The sequence below is a fragment of the Ptychodera flava genome, chromosome 17 (assembly GCF_041260155.1).
Source record: "Ptychodera flava strain L36383 chromosome 17, AS_Pfla_20210202, whole genome shotgun sequence".
Lineage (NCBI taxonomy): Eukaryota > Metazoa > Hemichordata > Enteropneusta > Ptychoderidae > Ptychodera > Ptychodera flava.
This window is the reverse complement of record NC_091944.1, coordinates 11,507,628-11,530,271: the sequence shown is the minus strand read 5'-3', so window position 1 is coordinate 11,530,271 and position 22,644 is coordinate 11,507,628. Positions and strand designations below refer to the sequence as shown.

The window sequence follows — 22,644 nt, the reverse complement described above, 5'->3', positions numbered from 1 at the left end:
GCCAACACAAAGCACAAACGCGTTGTGTATGTTGATTATAGGGTAGTGTCATGCTGTTAGTGGTATCGTATGATTCAATGTAAGGTCAGCAGGTGTACTTTATTTAGTGATGTAAAGTTGTGTCCAGTTACACCGCTCACGGTGCAGTTTCTTGAAGTGCCTTGGATTCTAGAGTAGTGTAGTGAAGTGTAGTGTAGTGTAGTGTAGTGTAGTGTAGTGTAGTGTAGTGTAGTGTAGTGTAGTGTAGTGTAGTGTAGTGTAGTGTAGTGTAGTGAAGCCCTGTATACTGCAGTGTAGTGTAGTGTAGTGTAGTGTAGTGTAGTGTAGTGTAGTGTAGTGTAGTGTAGTGTAGTGTAGTGTAGTGTAGTGTAGTGTAGTGTAGTGTAGTGTAGTGTAGTGTAGTGTAGTGTAGTGTAGTGTAGTGTAGTGTATTTATGTAGTGTAGTGTAGTTTAGTGTAGTGTAGTGTAGTGTAGTGTAGTGTAGTGTAGTGTAGTGTAGTGTAGTGTAGTGTAGTGTAGTGTAGTGTAGTGTAGTGTAGTGTAGTGTAGTGTAGTGTAGTGTAGTGTAGTGTAGTGTAGTGTAGTGTAGTGTAGTGTAGTGTAGTGTAGTGTAGTGTAGTGTAGTGTAGTGTAGTGTAGTGAAGCCTTGTATACTGTAGTGCAGTGCAGTCCAGAGCAGTGTAGTGTAGTGCAGTGCAGTGAAGTGCAGTGCAGTTCAGTGCAGTGTAGTCTAGTGTAGTCTAGTGTAGTGAAGCCCTGTATACTGCAGTGTAGTGAAGAGTAGTGTAGTGTAGTGTAGTGTAGTGTAGTGTAGTGTAGTGTAGTGTAGTCTAGTGTAGTTTAGTCTAGTCTAGTCTAGTCTAGTGTAGTATAGCGTACTATGGTGTTGTATGTGGTACAGTATAGAGCAGGTAGAATTCGAACAGCATGGTGCGGTTTTGTGCAGTACAGTACAGTACGGTACAGTACAGCACAGCGCACTGCAGTGCAGTACAATGTGCTGTAAGAAGTGTAACGTAGTGAAGTGTATTATACAGTGGCGAATCGTACATCACTTGCAGGAGTTGTTTTGAAGTGTAGTGAAGTCTAGTGGTGCATACGTAGTGCCTCCACTGTGTAGTGTAGTGTTGTGTATCCACTGTGTAGTGTAGTGTTGTGTGCTGCGCTGTGTCGGTGTGGTCTTGTGTCCTGTGTTGTGCTTTGCTGTGTGAAGCCGTGCTGCTAAACATGCTTAAATACGTGCAGCCTCAGGCGATGTAAAATAGCATTATGCTTAACAGTGTGATGTGCAGTGATGTGGCATTCTGCGCTGATATTACATTGACGTTACTGGACGCGTTATTGGCAAACATAAACGAGTTTGAGTATGATTTAATGTTTGGCTGAGTGTGCTGCCAAATTTTATGGTAAGAAAAAGCAAAATGCTGAAGTATTTAATCTTTTGACTGAGTGAGTACCTGTTTTTGGTTATCTCATAATGTTTTACACATTTCATAAAATTTCTCAAAATGCTACGGTAGATCAAAGTCAGAGAGAGTCACAGTAAAATGGCTACTGGGCATCGATTTTTTTTATTCCATGATAATGCAGACGAAATACCTTTCACTCGCTTGATTCCTACCGACAGGAAACAGTCTGTCATACATATCCTTCAAAAGACAGAGAGTGATCGTTGTTCCTTAACTCAACGTTAGACACGGAGCGGAGACTTAACTTGATCCTACTTCCATACCGTTTGTAATGAGCCACATTCTTATCGCCAGACCCTCTATCTGCAGTGATAAGAAGCCCCAGTCGCCTTAAAAGCCCGTGAATTTGATGTTTCTCCGGGATTTTAAAGTTAATCTACGTTTGTGTTTTGTTAACCACTTTTAATCCCTAACTTGTTTTACATTTAGTCCATTTTCCTTTTTAAAAGCGAAACAAACAAACACTGCATGAAAACGCAATAATACAGATAAATTCACATAATGATTGCCTGTATTATAGAATAATACACGTGAATTCACATGAATCCCACATGAATACAGCTTTCTGAATACAAGCAATGGATTATTAACTGTATTCACCTGTATATGCACTATTCAGCTAAAATACAGGCAATAATTCATGCTAATACAGTAAGTATTATAGCGTTTTTATGCAGTGAAACCTCTTGGACTTGGGGGAGGCTTCAACAAATGGTTGTGTAGTGGTATCAAGAAATCGTTTTCTGTTTCTAGTTAAAGCGACTACCAATTGATAAAAACAGGGCACTAACACACTTCGCGATATCAAATGGCACACAAAACCCCACGAATTGCTTTCCACTTTGCTACTTGTAATGAATGGAAGGTTTCAACCAATCACGAGCCTCGAAGTGAAGGAGTGCGGTCACGTGGGTAGCCAAGACTTGAACGCTTCTGATGGCCAGCTGTCGCACTATGATCACGGAGCATCGAGAGAGCGCCACTGCCGAGAAACTTCTCCGTGTCTTTCATCAGGAACAACAAACACAGTTTAGCCAGATGGGAAGATACCTCGGATCCTGCCACCGCTTTTTATTATACGGTCAGTACTTAATACGTATCTTTCTCACCCTAAAGAAATCTTTAACAACGCTTCACACTTGATATAGGTCGTAAATAATGCGCATAGTCCGTAGGATATAAAACAAATTGACATGTGGCATAAACTGTTAGTTTTGGAATAGGGTGAAACTGGCGCCCATAAAAATTCACCAATATGTTGAAAATGAGTGGGAAGTAGCTGTAAAGGGTTTTCAGTCAAAGTCGCTTATATGAGGCGTTGTTCTCTCTGCCTCATGACGACTTTTATATACGGAATATGACCCTGTGCTATAATATGGGTCCTCTGGCGCAAAGCTCATTCACCTACCTGTCGACAATTCTTAAAAGCAACCCACGCTAGCCACACATTGTGAAATTTAACTTGTCCATCTTGTTGATGGGCTCATAAAGCGTGTATCCTCCACCAGTCAGAACCAATAAACATCACCTAAACGCTGTATGATCGGTCTTTCCGCTTTCCCCCATCCATTAGGGTAGTGCACTCCGTAAATTGACATGTAGCGAGTTTTCGTAGTGTATGTATTGCACTTAAAAATCAAACCCTGGTAGGATTTTTCATGAGAAACTGCAAAGAATGGCAAAATTAACAAAATGATCCTTTCAAAACACAAGGCAGAAACGATGTTTTTCACAAATTGCATCACACATCGAAGATCTGTTTTCAGATTCAGAGTACGACGTTCCCCACTGAATAATCGGAGTATGTTATCCCAACAAGACTCCCTGTTGAGTGATCGTCTACGTTGAAAAGCGAAGTCTATCCTCCTGCAACGCGTTTGCAGACAGACCTGTTAAAGACCTGTAGGTCTTTGACTTGCGTCGTAAAAAAGAAGCTGTGATTTACTGCAACAATTTTCGAATGTTCGGCTATCTAAAGCTGCTATAACATTAATTTGACTTTGGTTTGTTCTGACAGTAAATTCCTCGATTCCATTTGTCGCGGGATATAGCTAAACAAACTTACCCCACTACCCTAGCTGTGTCAACGCCTGAAAAGTTGTACACGTACATTACTACCTCGCCAGTTATTTTAGAGTCGGTAGTGTTGTAAAGCTACAAGTATTTCACTCAAAATAATCGTCCTAGAACATAAACGTGATGGAATTCGCCCACTAACGAGCATTGCTTCGCATTGCAAATAAAACGGTCTCTGAATCGGCACTGTACGGTACCAAATTACAGCCCCTCGCGGCACTGGGGCTCGGTGTACGGTCACCGTAACTCACACAAGGAAAACATGTCAAAGACCATATAACGCAATTAATGATTTCGCCTGGAGTGACGTGATGGTGAATGTGTCGATATATCTTGTGGATATTTGATATTACTTGTAATTCAGCATGAGTAACGCTGCTTCTACGCCGCCAACTGAACTGCACACCCCACTTCATCAGCTAGTCGACTCGTCTCGGCGTTACCAACACACGGTTGTTCTGTTTTTGTCTTTGAAATAAAGAAATTTAGTGGGACTGTAAGTGTGAGTGTGGATGCTCAACAATCAGACGTCGTCAGTCTGGTTTATTCGCAGTGCCTATAGTTTAACTTTCAAAGCTTGCATGATACGTTTACGGAACGACACTCTTTAATACAGCACACGTCCAACGATCGAAAGTTTCCCTTCAATCATTCAAAGTGGAAGTCCGATTAGAGAAAAACACTGATCTTAAATAACGTTCTATACATCATTTGCGTTTTAGTTTGTGGCAGATGTACCCGTAGAATAATTCTTTTTCCCTAACTTTTGATATTTTGATCAAATTTAGACTACAATTTCTTGACAAAACTGAATGATGGAAAGCAGATGTCTTACATAAAAACACTATTCAGAAAAAGTTTGGGAGGGAAAATGACTTGCAATTTACTTTTAATGCACCACATGTCGCATTTTCCCTCAACAATAGTCGTTCAACGTAGAGCAAACAAGCCTACACAACGAACAAAATCATTTATCAGCACGCTTATTAAGCGGTGGTTCACATAGAACATCTGACATTAAGGCCAACGGAATAATTCATTACTGCGCAGTCTCTTAAAATCAATTTGAATAAATATCATACTTTCCTAGTTTGGTCCTGTCAGCAAATCAAGATAACAGAATTTGAACAAAAGGTTTGCTTAAAGCCCCACAAGCTGAATCTTTGAGCATTATTTTTATGATTTTACTTTCAAGCTAAAATAAGTGTGTGAGAATGTACTAATGTAGGTGTGCGTAAGACACTTATTATTAACTACCGGCTGGAACTCTATAGACGATTTTGAACAAGATAAAGATTACACTGCGATTAAATGTTTGCCCAAACATTAAATGGCAACATCATGTGCAGAAAAGCAAAAACCGTGGATACTGTGCATCTCTGCACTGAAATCTTCACATAAACTGCACATAGTTGGGCTAATGTAATGCATAGAGTTAAATGCTTTCAACTGTGACATTGCATGTTCGTTTCCTTTGTAATATTACCAATGTTTGAAAATTGCGGGAAATCAAGATGACCGATAAAATTTGAATTTACTTTTCAAATGTTTCACAAAGAAATGATTTCCTGATGTAGTAAAAAAAACCATACTCCTTCAGAGGGTATAATTCAGAGAAAACCAGGAGAAAATAGGAAGATTTTTTGAGGTCAACAAATTTCGAGAGTTACAGCTTGTGGGGCTTTAATGGGCCGTGGATGATCAGAACAAGGTGTAAAACACTCCCTGCGATTGACTACAGCCCCTTACCCACTATACGATGAGGCAAAAAATCCGAAAGTGTGAAAACATCTTCTCCTTGTATATACTCGTTTTTATAAAGAACAAATACACAGAAAAGTAGATGGACGTAGAAAGAGTTAGGACGTTAATGGAACTAACGAACGTATACTTGCGCAGTTGCAAACTCCGTTATACTCTGTGAGTTTTCCGTCAGTGGAGTTGAACATATAAAGTAAGCCAGTACACTGTAAAAAAAAGAGAGAGGCTTTTAACTAAATTTCTAGTTTTTACGTGAATGTGTGTTTACATTTTTAAGTCCCCTCAGACAAGAGAGACTTGGGCTGCTTTCCCATTGGCAATAATGTTTACATCTTTCATGAAACAGCCTTGTTTTTTATTCAAGCACATCTTCTACCGATGACGCCGAGATACTGCAATAATCGTATTTCATATTCGGATGATGTAGACCTACGACCGGTCCCGCAATTATTAATGGCTCTGATGATCATGACGTGGTGACAACATCCTACTCAAAAACTGTAAACCGTGAGATGAAATGCAATGAATGAAAATGCAAAGTATAGTAGAATATGACTTTGTATTGTGCAAGAAGGTTTAGTGTACTGTACAGTACAGTACATACAGTACAGTACATACAGTACAGTACACACAGTACAGTACAGTACAGTACAGTACAGTACAGTACAGTACAGTACAGTACAGTACAGTACAGTACAGTACAGTACAGTACAGTACAGTACAGTACAGTACAGTACAGTACAGTACAGTACAGTACAGTACAGTACAGTACAGTACAGTACAGTACAGTACAGTACATACAGTACAGTACAGTACAGTACAGTACAGTACAGTACAGTACAGTACAGTACAGTACAGTACAGTACAGTACAGTACAGTACAGTACATACAGAACAGTACAGTACAGTACATACACTACAGTACAGTAAATCACAGTACAGTAAAGTACAGCATAGCACAGCACAGTAAAGCACAGTACAGTACAGCACAGCACAGTACAGTACAGTACAGTAACAGTACAGTACATACACTACAGTACAGTAAATCACAGTACAGTAAAGTACAGCTTAGCACAGCACAGTAAAGCACAGTACAGCACAGTACAGTACAGTACAGTACAGTAGAGTACATAGTCTGGCAGAGACCCTGCGATTCGCGTTCTCCCCTGTTGGAACACGCGCGCCCTTCAGAGACGCGACGCGAATCCCAGGGTCTGGACGTTCTTGCAAACGACCGGTCGGATTTCTGTCTGATCCGGGTACTTTATAGAACTCCACACACCCGTTAATCAAACAAAATGACAAGTAGCATAGCCAAATAAAATGAAATTGAAAATAAAAACATACCACGTATATAGGTCTACCGGCTACTAGTATATATTCTCTCCGCCAAGTTAGATAGGTGTTTCTTTTGAGGTCACTACCCTTATGAATATTCATACCCTTGCAAAAACGGACAGTCGCTGTATCTGGCAGCGCGTGCACACAGCTGCACAGCGTAGCCTTCGAATGCAGGCCCATCGTGGGCGCGCACAAAACAAGGCACAGCGACTGTAGAGAGTCTATACAGTACAGTACAGTACAGTACAGCACAGCACAGCACAGTACAGTACAGTACAGTACAGTACAGTACAGTACAGTACAGTACAGTACAGTACAGTACAGTACAGTACAGAACAATAGTATAACATTGCCTAACATAATGTAACCTAATGTAAAACAAAATACTGATTATGTAACCACATTAAATAACGTAATATAACATATAATACAACGTAACATGACATGACGTGACATAACAATATTCAATACAGACGATTGTAGCATGTTCGGTACAGCGATCTACAGTAGTAAGAAGTAAGAGGTTCCATCGCGTAAAACGTAAAACAACAGAAGGGAAGTGAGACATTAATCATTGTCAAAAACCTGAAATTAAATCCAAATATTTCAGCGATGAAATGACAATTATCTTGCATTATGGGTCAACGTTTGAGAAAACATGACGTCTATGAGAGCCACTGCATGGATATTTACGAGTTGGCACTTACGCAAAGTTGCAGTTAATTTTCTTTACGAGGCAATGGCAACATGGCACCTCAACTCTGATAGAATCTCATTAGGCAGTTCCCAAGGCCGTGGGCGTACAAAAGATTTTATATCTTATTGCTCACGGGTACCATGATGACACGATCCGTTTAAACTATTGAACGATCCGCTACTATAAAATTTCATTTTCACGAATACTTTGCTTCAACATTGACTCACAAATATGCCGACATGCAGAGAAATATGACCGATGAAAATATATATTGTCCTTAGCTACGAGAAGACAAATAAACCAAATCTTGTACGGGGGAGGGCGAAATCAGGGCAAGGGCAACTGTCCATGACAATGTCTCCTTGAGACAAGTTTAAAGATCGCCTCAATAAAAATGTCCCGCAGTAAAATATGTTCAGACGTTTATCTATCTTGAAAAAACTGTCGAATTTAACAAATTAAGAAGGTTCCGCGAAATTAAATAAAAAGCAATGCCTGCTAAGTTTTCTCTTCATTTTTCTATATTTGTTGTTTTCTTTTTTCAGTTTGTGACGAAAACCAGATTTCAACGGCGTTTTCAAACATGCGAGCAAACGTCTTGGAATAAATTTTGATGTGATGTTATGTTGCCACTAATTCGAGACAAGGTATAAACTCTGCTATGCTTAAAGCAGCTGCGCTCTCTAACAGTATATAGTTCTTCTCTCAAAATCAGCTTGAAATATACATAGCGTTCAACAGAGCTGTAACCTGTGTAATGCCCGATATGACTGTTGACAAATAAATTTTCGTCCGGACTAGAAAATCACAGTCAACAATTACATAGAATATGGCGCGCTGCGCTGTGTTTTCTTTGCAGAGTTAGGACTTTAAATTTCAACATACCTATGGGAAGAGGAAGAACAACTGTACTTGTTTTTTACTGATCAAAAGCCATGGAAACATTACCAAAAGTTACGGCTATTGTCCCTTTCACGAGTGGAATAGTATTAGCGAAATAAACAAGTCGGATAACTGCTAAAAGCAGGGAGATATAGAGGTTAGCATCTAGCTACAGGAATCAGTTTTTTTCGATCATTAATGTATAGTCCTGCACAAGAACATGCCTACACAGCTAAGAGTTTTAATGAGTAAATGTTTCAGAACTCGGAAGGAACTGTTTGCTCAGTACATAACTAAAGATTAACCTGTTAAGGGTCTTGATAAATGACAAAATCGTCTAACGCCGTAAGATATCGGTTCTTTCATCTGAAAACTGGGTCAGCATACGAGGAATAAAGTACGTTGAGTAATTAGAACGAATGAGCCACACTCTGTGGTAATTTTTTGTTGGAGGTGGGGAGGAAAGAGCAGAGTCCTCGTCATTCCTAACGAGTGAAACTTGTTTCACATACAACAATTTCAAAGTCATATTTTTTCCATATTTGTACAAATGAACACAAGACAAACTTTTTACACGGCAGCGAGGAAGTTCACAAGAGCTATAGGCGAAAAACTGAAGCAATGCCAAAAGTAAGATAGCGTCTGCCAGTAATATATACTTCCAAAGCAACAACATTTACAGGCTCTGCGATCGACGTTTTAGCGAACGCTTTCTGTACTTCTTTATCGCCGAGTGATACCGACTGTGATCAATGGTATAGATATCTTTCCATAGACTGTCTTTCGACTTCTAAGGACATTAAATGTTATCGCAAAGGTTGTCGAAAGTGACAATAAAATACCATCTTATTCGTGCGATACAATTCAAACACCGCCGCTCATGGTCTTTATATTTCAATTCTATGACAGTATCAAAGATACTGCTATGTGCTGACTATCTCACCTGAAACGATAAAAACTTTGAGCTATGAGACAAAATCTTCTCCGCAGGCTTATTAACTGAGCTCGACACGATGACGTCATCAGAGCAGTGATGGAGCAATCACCATTCTTGAGACAGTGTACCACATCTCACCGGTGAAAACCAAGGAATTTAGCGGGAAAAAAGAGATGATATGTCAACGTCACGTTATTGTCAGTCTGAACACTCGCCACATGAAATCAGAATGAAAATGTGGTCAGTTTTACGCCATTTTGGTGTAAATTTGATTTGCGACGCAACAACAAAACATTGGGATGTCACTTGGTTAGAGGGCCGCTCAACCTACACGGATGTTAATCACACAACTGCAGACAATTTCACGAGCAAATAAAGCATAAACCGTTGACGATAAACTTTAATTAGACGGCTACATTATACCGATCATGTTTATGGACGGGAAGCCTTTTTGCGTTCACAGGTAATTGATAACAAAACGCGCCGAAGAGGATTTATTTTGCCAGTCGGAGCAATATCTCACCGGTGAAACTGCCGTGTTAACACGTTGATCTGTTCGGAGTCGCCACTAATTGTCCAAACGACGTCTATAGCTCGTAAGAGACAGACAAATATTCCGTGAGGGCCATCAAAAAGAACATTAAAAACGCTCCGATGACTTCGTGATTAGCCAGAAGAAACAAAACACCGAACAATGGAAACAAAGCGGCTCGGCATTTTGAGAGATACAAATGAATGAATGCCATGGGTGAAAATGAATGAATGTCATAAGGGTTCTGTCAGGACCTCTGTGAGGAACAGAAACATATATGGTCCCATATAGAAAATGGATGTATCTCATAAAATTAAAGATCAAACTTATACGGCATTGGTATATCAAGTTAGTGGTACTTGCGGTCGTTGATGGTCTAGCTTCATTTACTTCTGAAATATCCTAACAGCGATCAACGGCTGGAATTGGCATATTAGTTCCCGCATGTCCTAGTCGTACTTAAGGGTAGGTCGATGTAGTGATCAGGTACAATAGGCAGATTGTCAAATTAGCGGAAACGGGTGAAACAGTGTTCAGTGGTGAAATTTAAATCTTCCCAACATAAAATAGTGATAAGTTCTTTACGGAAATTGGCAACGACTTATGAGAGTAATCATGGGTGTAATGAAGGCCGCTAACAATTCTCGTATCGCTACTTTATAGCTGTAAATGAGCTAATCACATATCAAATTGATGTCACTATAATCAGTATTGTACGAATCGCTGAAGAATTGTTCAAAAGTTTTCAGTATCAAGTTCAAACCCTACCCCCACAACAAGCCAGTTGTTGTCAGTTCTCTCTGAATCTTTTCCATTGTCACTAACTCACAAGTGAAGTGGTTCGATGAGCATTACACAAGATTATACATGTTCCCTTTGTCTTCATAGGAACAGTTTTGAGACAAAGATTTGACGTGACAAATGAACTTAGAGAGTTTGTAAAGCATGAACATGAATAATTCTTGCATAGCACAGGTGTTGACAGCAATAATATGTAATTTATCTTCTCACTAATATAAGACAGTACCAATAGCGTTTGTAATGATTTTTACTCGGGTTTAAGCGTCTCTTCACTGACATACATGTAGTAAGGTTAAGATTATATATATATATATATATATATATATATTATATATATATATATATATATATATATATATATATATATATATAGGCTATATATATATATATATATATAGGCTATTATATATAGGCTATATATATATATATATATATATATATATATATATATATATATATATATATATATATATATATATATATATATATATATATATATAATGAAGAGTCGGTTACAGTGTATGAGAATGAATAATGACCTTGATAAAGCCAGTAAAGTGAGTTCCTTGGATTGAAAAACATGTCCGAAAGCTATTTGGCTACTGTTTGTAACAAACTTGTTGATCTTCTGATAAAAGTGTGTACAATATTACCAAATTGTGTTTCTAGTACTGTATCAAGCGGCGTCCTAAAAAGTAAACTTAATTAATGCGAAACTTATCAATGCTTACACGTATATCCTAACAAGGCCAGAGTAAGTAAAACCTTTGTTTTGCGTCCACGCGAGTGTAGGTTTTCGGAGTTTTCCAGGAGAAACCGAACTTTTCTTGCAGAATTTTCCATCATTGAATGCATTCTGTCATAAAACAAAGCCATGGCTTTACACTGCAATAAAAATACTTCTTTAGAGCAGTCATATTAAAACCATTGAACCAAACCGTAAAGTAAAATTGTATTCTCTGTAAGCATATAGTTATTACAATGAGCAGGCGGAATGAGCAAACTCCCAAATAATGGCATACAGATTTATTCGTAGGTGTTTCTACCATTACTGCATGGTGGCGCAGAAAGTGCTCAGACTGCAAGTCGCTATTCCGTTTCAAAAGGCAGATAAAAAGCCAGCAATCACTACACACAATTAAGAGAGTGTGGAACAGGGTGTGCTGTTAGAAATCCCACAGATTTATTCGTATTTCAGGGCAAACCCTTTCGAAAGTGTTTGTACACGATGATCGGTTCAAGATCTTCGTAATATTGGGGCTCTCCATACAAGAGTGTTGGTTTCCGCCGATGGAACAATAAATCATTGTAACCTGACACTTTACACTCCACCGTTTCTTGCCACTTACCATCGTTTGCGAAAAGAGGAAAATCTTATGCTGTCATAGGCGTGAGATTATTCGTCGTTTTCGTTTCTTTTCGTGTATTTTTTTTTCATTTTTCTGTGCACAGTGCTTCAAGTAGGGTCAGACTCAAGTAATCTGTTAAACCCTGTGTGCCATTGCAAAATCAGTCTATAATCGGCGGAGGAGATAGACCGCCCTGTTTTTTATTCACAATTGCGATATTCATCCAAGGAAAGGTTTACGTTCGGTTATGCGGTTCAAAGACATGAGCACCTCATCTTTGAGTGAAAAAGTTAAGACGTATATCAACGTTAATAAAGTACCCAAGATTTTTATTCTTGATGTGGTAAGAGTATACCCGAAAGGTTAATGTCGAAAAGCTTAAGCAAAAGTTTAAGCCTTTTATTTTCGGGGCGCATACTGTCTTAAAGTAAAAGTTGTTCTATCCTACAGATCTTATTTTTTCGGCATGAAAAAAAATTGCTAGGGAGAGGTGTTTCAATGGTTTTCCATTGGTCCAGTCGTTTTTGTTCAGTGTAAAAGTTTTTGACAGATGAATCTGAACAAACCCTGATGAATGAAGCGAAGGAAATATAAAAGCGGTCAGTTTTGAAAAACCTATTCGGTATATGACTACCATTAGCCTGCATTGTGTTGTAATGATATTTGTGCCAGTAGCTGCAATCAGTTTTTGTTCTACGCCATCGGCCGCGTGGTTTTATAAAAGTAGTACCCTGCCATTGGGGTTTCTGGATATAGAATCAACTTGGCCTAGAGCATCGGTAAGTATTATCAAGGAGTTCTATATCGGTGGTTGTCCCTTACATACTCATAGCTAGTTAAGCTCTTATGATTACAAATCGACTTGTATAGTTTTACTGCCTGATATTTTGACGTTTCCACTTTTTCCAAATTGCAGTTGGAAGTTGCTGTTAGCAGTCTTGAAGACTCCATAACAGTTTTTGAAAAATAAATTGGTGAAAATTTGAGTTTTAGAAATAAAATATAGGAGTTCCCTTTGTCACTGTCATGTTTCAGCAAAATTTAGCAGGTTAGGATTTACTGTACTTGCTCACCACGGGAGAACGCTCCTCTGGAAAGATAGTTGGACTTTCAAAGTTTTCCATTTCTTTTCTGATCTACCACTTGTAGGCGCTCATTTTGAAGCCCTTTGAATAAGAAAAACTCATCGTCTAAGTTTTTGAAAATCGAAAATTTTATGTTTCTCCATATCAGGGATATCGGCCATTTTGAATTTCAAATATCGCAAAATTTGTGTAATTCTTTAACTAGTTCTAAACTTTGCACGGTGACCACCGATTTTTATTGTTGATTTGGAAAGAGAATGGTTGAAAGTTTCATTAAGGAAAGTTTGTGCAAACGTTTAAGTCTTTCACTTACGAGGCGCAGACTACCTTAATTCATATTGTTGGGTGTTTTATTATTTCATAACTTGAAAATAAATAAGGTTTTGTCTTAACGACAATCGGACATTGAGAGATGCATCACCTCGAGGTTAAAAAGGCAACTGCAAATTTAAGTAGTCAGGCTTGTCTAGATAGCTTGTCTCTCAGTAGTTCTGATATGATACTCTGTGGATTTTTAGTACCATGCCAAAACTACAGAGGGATTCTTGACAATCGGATATTCAACGAAAGAGGGTAACGGTTGAACACAGACGTTGTACGTCAGCGACAAACAGTTGAGACACAAAGTAAGTAAAAAGGGAAGGGGCGAATTTGGCGCAGATGAAGAAATATGCAGCGACGGAAGTATCGCTAGGATTGTGTCAAAGTAAAGACAGTTAGGAAGGGAACTTGGCTTAAAGTTTGAGAAATTCTAACGCAGAGATGAAAAGCAAGTAATGCCACAGAGAACAAAAAAGGATAAAATGAACCGAATATCAGATACTTGGCTATGATTATTAAGTTGGGCACATGCACAAATCGGGATACAAAGCTACCGAAGTGTATCGTAGACGGGTTACTAATTAACTTTAGAACATGCACACGGCAAGCTAACCAGAAACTGAAGTACTGTCAATTAACATTCCTAGATATCAAGTAAGTGAGCCGCATTCTGTAAGTAATTTGGTGTAATTTAAACGGACTACCTTTAGTTTTGGAAGTATATTTCCAGCCTAGCCATCCGTCTGACAACCGTGGTATTAGATTTCTATCTTTCTTACGTTGCGCTACATACGTTTCCGGTGTCTCGTAGTTTGCGAGACCAACTTCCCGCTGGGTTTTGTTATTTTTCGCAGCTGACTCTCAGACAAGATAACGAATTCAATTTTGTCCTTACGTGTCTCCTGTATACCCATTATTCATTGAGATTATATTTTGCCAATAGAATATGATAGCTGCATGTGTGAACCTAAAGTCGACGAACAAATTGGAGCTGATTAAATCAATCATGCACAAATGAATTTATGACTAACTTTCGGCGCGTGGTTTGAACAGCTGAAATGTGTCAATGGTAATTTTTAATGCAGTGTCGCTGGCAGCCTTCATAGGAACTCAATTTCCTTTTCAATGCACAGGTCTACACAACACATCGCTCAGTATAAAAGGAGGATTATTCTAAAGTTGTCAAATTCCGGACAGTGCACAAAACCCTGGGCACTGCACAGCAAAAGAGATCATAGGTCATTTTAACGCCCAGGGCCGGTCGACACAAGGTGACTCAACATCTGTATTATTGGAAAGTGATCATTCTCTGTCAGATATGCAAATGAGAACAGGGTACGCCTGTGAGAAGACGGGTCTTAAACATAAGTGTAGGTGTCGGGGGAAAGCTGACACCTGAAATATCACAGTCTTTGAGCAGAATCTTGATCGATCTGCAATGCAGATATTGAATGTCTTGAGCAACTACGCTAACGATTTCTAATTCTTGTAAACCAGACAATTTGGCAATTTAAAATTTATTTAACTGACTGTTACGGTGATACAGACACTGTATATTTACCTGTGCTATTATACAGTGTCAATAAAAGTGGCGAAAATGATTTCAGACGAGAGATGGAAAATTTTGCTTATATGAAAAGGCATACAAATGAACAGATCACCAGAACCCCAATCAAAGACAGATTGACAACCAAAGGCCACTTTCAAGACCCTATATGACCGTAGTTCATTGGTAGAAATCAACCGGTGTCACCGAACACTCTGTATCAGCCACCCAAATTCGTTGAATCATACTAAATTGCTTAGGCAGCTCATTTTCAAGCAAACTTCACACTTTACATGCAGTGGAATGTTTAAAGTCGCAATGATCGCAATGAGTCGCAAAGTTGTTGCACACAACCAATACGATGATGCAAGGCGTAGGGTCGTGAAAATGGCCCCGAATAATATACAGGGAGTTTTTATAAGCAGAACAACATATACCTAGATACTATTATGGTGTTAACTGCTAAGTATAAGCATGGAGAGGGAATTGAAAAAATAATGTCTGACACACGTACAGGAAAGGCCTTACACTCAACAAGATCCGAACTTCTAGTGATGATCATGTAGTGATGCGATAGAAAATAGCGATGCGACTGAAATAAACAGGACGTAGAGCTAAACTTATAACGAGACGAGTGCGAAATGTATTTCAGACTGTTTTCTCTGAAATTTGAAACTCAAAGTAAAATAGAGAACATGTTAGCTGCCTGATACCTGCCTAATTGCAATATGATATAACGTTACTGACCTCCAGGGGCAACTGGGACACGTTGTAATTATCATTGATTTCAACGTTGCCAAATCAATATAATTATGTCTTTATAAATTTCATGTCAATTGCAGAGTATCCACGTGATTTCATGATATCCGTTTCGCAAAACGTATCAGTTTCTTAAAGTATTGAAAAAAAACGCTGCATTTTAGTGTCTCGCTGTATTGAAGAGCGGATATTTTAATATTTCTATAATTCCATCATGGAGCTGTATTTTGGTCTCTAATTGAGTGTTGTCGATAACCAAATGAAATAATTGCGTTCCGATCTTTCTAGATTGCAGTTTCAATCGATATTTCCGATGATATGGTATTTTAAAACAGCAGATACAGTTCTTGCTGTTATTTGATCCAACATCAAATTGCTACCCGGGCAGCTAAGTACGATGTTGCAAACCACGCGAGTTTCGTAATAAATACTTTTCGATGTATTTCGACGTTGCCATGGTAATTAGATGGGACATTGTGTCGTCATTGATGTTGATTGAAACCCAATTAAATCGAAAATAGAATATCGTAAACAATATTGGCTTAATTATGGAATGTCTGGAAGTTGACAACGTATCTGTACTATTGCAGAGAAGGGAATGAGTATGAGATCGGTCACCTGTTTACATGTTTTTTCTCCGTGGCGTCTCTTAACTATGTTATGAACTGAAGCGTCATTACATCCGGGACTTTTCACCCTCTATCTTTCTTCCAGCTATAAAGTTCGTCACTCTTGTCATTCTCACAGAGGAAACCAATTAATATTCTGTCTGCAAGACCCTGTGAAATCATCCATAAAGCAGCACTGCGATGCGTTCGTTAGTATCCGATCACGTGACAACCCACTGATGAAACTGACAGCGCCTCTCAGCGTGTACGCGTTATGATTGCGACACTTTTGATGTAATCAAAACCCCCGGGCTATTTACCCAACGCTGAAAGGGTCGTAATTCCATTATAAAGGGCCAACACTGTGACTGTATCGATGCCACTGCCACTGTTTCAACGAATACGATATCGAAACACCTGCTGATGATATTGTTTGAAAAAGAGGTATACTGTCAATACACGAATATACTTATGGATACAAAATGTATTTATATTGCTTCTATGTATGCAGTACCTGAAACGAACCACTAAGTGATTCAATGGATACTCTGCTATCGCTGCCGACAATGTCGTTGACACTGTCCAACACAAAATAAATTGCATTGCTCGCGGCATTTTCTATAATATAACAACATGAGAAATCATTGGTTGTACAGGGAAGAGCTGCTCATTAGATTTTGACGTCGTATCATTGGTTGTGAGGTTAATTCAATTCAATTTTGGGTCTATACTTTATTAGAGGTAATTAGAAAGTGCATTAGGGTCAAGTGTTTTGACAAAACTGCTATAAGAAGTGGTATTAATACGAGCTATCCATAGCTTCGCTTTTTGAAAACAAAGCAAGTAAAAATAAAAGATATTTCTCGTCCGAGAAAATAATGGTTACCTTTAATACGGTCTTATTCGATCGAGATTGTGCTTTCAAACAAACTGTATGGCAGATATCGTTTGCAGACCATGCATTGTCTCGTTCCTAGGGAAAATTAGGAAGGAATAATCCCATCGTTACTTCCGAATATTTTTAACTTGAAAGTATGATAAATTTAGATTTAACACTTGTTTTAATCAATTTATGTGTTTTCCGTGTGACTAGATTCAGTGGATTACCTTGATGTTTGTGTTTTAAAAATCCTAGCAATCTTTTTATGTAATCGTTTTATTTAGTCGGCATATATCCAAATACAGAAAAAACTACCACGGGAAAAGACAAAAATCATTCTGATGCATTACACGGAAGATTCAAAACGTATTTCAACTGTGGTCCTCAATAATGGTGCTATCTGACAATCGGTCGCTCAGTCAGTGAGTCAATGTGGAATCAACACAGTCATATCAAGTCAGTGTCTTTGAACCCAGATGACCGTTCAGTCATCAAAATGGTCATTGCCATGGCCATTTAGTCAATTTGTTCACCAGTCAGTCTGTCGCTTTGTCAGTGCGTATATCATTCTGTTAGTCAACATGCTAGACAGGCTCAGCTGTCAAGCGGTATGAGGGATTGTAGTCTGTAAGCTCGGTGAATATATGTATACTACGGCGAAGCCAGGGCTCTCTTTGCCAGGCACTGATTGAAAACACACGCGAAGGTTTTCAAGAATGATAAAACTACACCAGGATATAACTACTCACGCAAATAAAATTAGAAAGATAATTCGAAATTGTTCAAGACAACAATTGATATTTCATCAACTTAGCATTTACAATTATCATGCTGGTATCACTTAAGCGAACTAGCTCAATAGAACACCGTACGTACCAGTTATCACCATACTGCAATTGGTATGTCGCCTGAAGTTGGTCTTTGTTAACAATCCATGGTCAAACACACCACCAAGTTCTATCGGATTCGAAGGGCTTTTGACAAAATCATTGATATCACTTACTATTTCAGCGATATAGACATTTGTCATCTTGCAGTCCATTGTAACCTTGAATATGATTTGAATAGGCAAGGGCAATTCAGTTACAGCATTTTGTCAGTCGTGAGAACCGAATGATTCATACTTTCTGTTTCAGTGGATTCCATATGTGTAAAAAAGCCATAAACACATACTAAAACTGGGTATGCCACATTTTAATGGATACGAATTGCATATACATTGGTATGGGTCCCGTAGCAAGTTTATTTAAGTGAGATAGTATAAGTCGAGAATGTAGACAACGAAGTAACAGAGATCCTCATAAAGTTAAAGCGAGTCAAACAAGTAAATGTTAAAAAAAGGGTCTTTAGATCTCACATCGTCCACAACAAGACGATGTCGCATGAGTGGACCACCGTCCATGTGTAATATGGACATGAACATGACACTAAGCAAAATAGTGTTTTGGTTTTGTTTTTTTTTTGTTTTGTTTTTGTTTTTTTGTATGTGTGTTTTTCTTTTGCTCGATGGACAGTTGAACCTTAAGCTTACCTCATTGAAAAACCTTCGTCATATCTCAAGTATTAAGATTTTGGAATTAACCGGTCACTGCAGAGTCTTTTATATTCAACTTTTTGATCGCAATCCAATATTGCGACGGAATACAAGTGTATATCACAATTTATGGCTATCCCAGTTTTGTTTTTACTTCACTTTTATCGAACCATCTTTCGAGATAAGATGCAGACATCGTCGGTTTTTATAACGAACACGGAGGCACGCTCGTCCTACAAGAACAGTAAATTATCAAGCCGAGTTTATAAAACCCTCAATGAACGCCGCTGTACTCCTTGACAATCGCCACAGACACTCTGATAAACAGCGTTTATCATACTTAAACTGCGAATCTGACACTGTCAATGCTGCGTCCCCTGTTCTGTCTTCACAGTCTGAGACGATAGTGGTCTCAGAAATTTTTCTGTCGTTCGGACATTGACAGCCGGCGGCAGGAATATCAAATAATTTCACCAAGGTGCTAAATACGTGTTTTACGTTTCCAGAACTGTCGATAGTGAATGTGACATTCGATGACATATATGTGATAAGACAAAGGTGTGGATGACGATAATTAACCTGGACATTGACAGAAGGTGATTGTTCGTTACGCTTTGCCGAACTCTTCGCGCCAAAACTGACGACACAAACACTCCTACCTACGATTTTGCGATACAACACCTTGATCGTCCGTGTAACTAAAGGTAGCATTCACAATGTCGCATTAAGATTGATGTTTCTGGCAAGAACATAGTGGGGAAAATGGCTTTTGGCTTTCTTAATTGTTTGTCGAAACAGTACATAGGCGTCTGTTGTTACTGCTTGACGTGCTGCCAGAACCAGACATGCGAACTAAGCGAGTACAATATACAACTTGTTGGTGCCATGTCCTGCAAGAACGGACAGCATTCGTGAGGGGATTCCGCCGAGTGTGTGTGACATTTTCGTTTGGACTGCGTAAATACACTATAAATTACGGTAAGACCAGTTTGCTATTCTGCCAAATGCGTTTACTTATTTGTATTAGACTTTATACGCGTTCCTTCCCCCAGATATACGTCTCAGAAAACATATAAATATCGGTTTTTCTCAGTAATGCGTTCAACATGACGATTTCTTTATGACTGCATTTCGAACTCGGATAAAATAAAGTAACTCTAGATTTAACAGAGCCAACGAAAACTATCTGCAGAATCTAACAAGCTGTTATACCACTTTCTGGAAATGGGATCTGTTTCAAGTTTTATCTCAACAAAGTTTTCGAGTTATCTCCGACAGTTGGTGATATCCAGGTCTGGAAAGTTTCTTCACCCCTAATCTCTCACGGCAATCATCATCAAGTCCCATAGAATCAATATTAACTTTTATTTAATGCGTTCTGCTGTGTACATCAGTACTGGTCGGGTGCAGCTATAACGAAGCTGTTCGTGCAAAAAGGTGTTCGTGCAGTTTTTCAGCGGGCGGGTAAATTCAAAAATATTCAGTGAGCGGGCAGAAAAAGTCAATATTTACCGCAGGCAGGGAAGAAGACAGGGAGGAAATTCCTAGCAGTGGATACCGGATTTAGGTAGAGGAAGGGGAATGCTGAGGTTGATAGAAATTCAAGGAAGGTTAAGCGCCTTACTCATTAAAAGACAGCAATGTTCCAAGGTTGACAGGGATGTACTGTATACTTACATTCATGCATTGAATGAACGCACTCGTGCTTAATTGATAAATGGTTGAATCATTGAATAGTACATGTGGCGGTATGTCACCCTGTGGGTAGAAGGGAACTGTCAATGTTGGCCAGGGGGGGGGGAATGGGGAGATTTAACTTTTGTGGGGAGTGGAGATCGGGTAGACAATGCTGGAGAGGGGTGGGCATTGCAATTCCGTGGGAGGGCAGGATTTTCGCAAAAGCTGGAGGGAGGGCAGTTACGAACAGCTCAACTTCCCCCCTCCAAATTATGAGGTCAAAATATGTAAAATCAGAGTATCAGTTTGAGAGATATGTTTTATGATGATTCTGTGATAAAATTGACTGAATTTATCGGTTAGCTGCACCAGACTGGTTGAAAAGGATGCCAAAGTGTATAGAACGTTCTGCCAGAAATTCCCATGCCGGTGATGGCTACTATCCGTAATACTTGAACGTCAAATATTAAAACTGTTCATAAAGTTCAATGTATCGGTTTGACTCTACGGCATTTAAATACATAATTATATTCTGAATGGCATTTAAGTTATATCCTTGGTCGGATTTGACCGTAAGCAGGATCATAGGATGTTGGTCCACGCCTTGACTTCATGTACAGTTCAAGCATCAAAGCTGGGTGGTCAGTTTGTAATTTGATTCACTGAGTTTTCTTCGTGGCAGAAACAGGACCATCGACGGACGAACACGTATCGGTTTACGAACTACGCTAGGAAATCATTGCGCATCGAGTAGGAGATCACTATCTCTGTCGGCAACATAATTCTCGGAGATCAAATTGTTGTGTCAGTCGGCATTGCAAGTCAACCTAACATTGCCGGAGGTGGACGTAAACTGTCTTTTAAGAGTGTTTTCATTTTAATTAGAAAATAATTGAAGTAAAAATATAGGAACACAACCGAGGAAGACCGAAACGCAATACAGCGAACAAATATCGGCGACCTTTGGAGTGAATGATTGGAGCTGATGAGGTTATGTGATAGGTGTAATCTTCCTGATGAAGTCTGCACTTACTGGGGTCAGACCAGAACAACCCTGAGTGGACCGCCTGTTTGTGGTTGGGTCAGTCATCCTGGTTCCAGACTTAATTTCATTGAACCTCGCTATCACTGAAGGCATCATTTTTAGCAAAAACATAGGCCAGCCCCACGACACTGCCTATGCGCGCAATTTACTTGTTGAAGTTAATTGATCGACCTGTGTACATGAGTTATCAGGAAGTGATTTCAAAACAATTGGAAAAATATAATGAAACCGTGAAGGTTGGTGGTTCTTTTTTCCCCGCCACGGGGCAGAAATAAGTATCTGACGCAGACGAAGACTCGATCCAGATGTTAGTCACGTGTGCTTTGAAGTCAGGCTGGCGTCCCTCACGTGGAGACAGAGTGTTAACGTGTGAAGTCGTCATTCACGACACAGAAATCCGATTAAGTAAACAGTGGCGCACTTCCTGGCGAAACAAAAGTGAATATAAGTTTACTTAAATTCATATTTTATAATCCCGCAGGGACTACTTAAATCCCCCGTCCTTGAGCGCGATTCCGGAATAAAGTTTTACGTGAGCCACATTTCGCAGAAGCATTTCGTTGAAATATCTGACCATAAGTTTCCGTATATGATGGAAATTTAGATACATTTCTTTGTGTATATGTGGTGATGGGTTATAGTTCAGACACATTTAACTATCCTACATGTAACGGACAACTTTGTAAAGACATTAGACGGAATTTTATGGTCAGTTGTCTTGTTTTATTTCACATGCAATGAAACTTTGCTTGAAAATAAACAGGGAATTTTAAATTAACTGCCATTCTTCATGATTAAAGGTCCACTGTCACCTGTTCAAATTTTGCCACAGTTACCATGGAAAGAGAAAATCTAACCAATCACTGATTTTAAGCGGGTGGCCGCTTTCTAAAACCAGCGCCCTCACATGGGCATTGTGACTACAGGTGACTGTATACCTTTAAATGACAAGTTTGTTAACGGTATCTAAGTTATATTACACTTGCTAAGAACTTTTCTTCAATACTTGTCACAAAGCATACAGTTACCCTGTAAACAATCTGATTGTATTACTGAGATATTATTTTCACTTAATCGATTAGAACAATGCATAGGGAAAAAAGCAGAGAAAATGTCTTAAGTACAAACGTCCTTGTGGCATCTCAAGCACAATCATATACAGGTGATGTGGTGCGATCTTGGTCGTTTTATCTAACGGTATGCCTGATAGAATCAGTTTATAACAATCCGTATTTACAATTTTCAACGAATCAATTGCAAAATTTAAGGCTCGAGGACTACCGGGAACTGTTTTAGAGAGCGGTATCCTACTATTAAAAAGTATACCATTTGAATATTCGGTCT

At 39.0% G+C, this 22,644-nt stretch overlaps 1 protein-coding gene across 1 annotated transcript in view; it reads left to right on the top strand.

Moving 5' to 3' along the window:
* Positions 1 to 2,406: 2,406 nt before the first annotated feature.
* LOC139115412 (G-protein coupled receptor GRL101-like) overlaps positions 2,407 to 22,644 on the top strand; it is a 54,612-nt gene continuing 34,374 nt past the window's right edge. The window contains exon 1 of the mRNA XM_070677507.1: positions 2,407 to 2,551. Within this exon, the coding sequence (XP_070533608.1) occupies positions 2,407 to 2,551 (145 nt within the window). The remainder of the gene's footprint in view (positions 2,552 to 22,644) is intronic.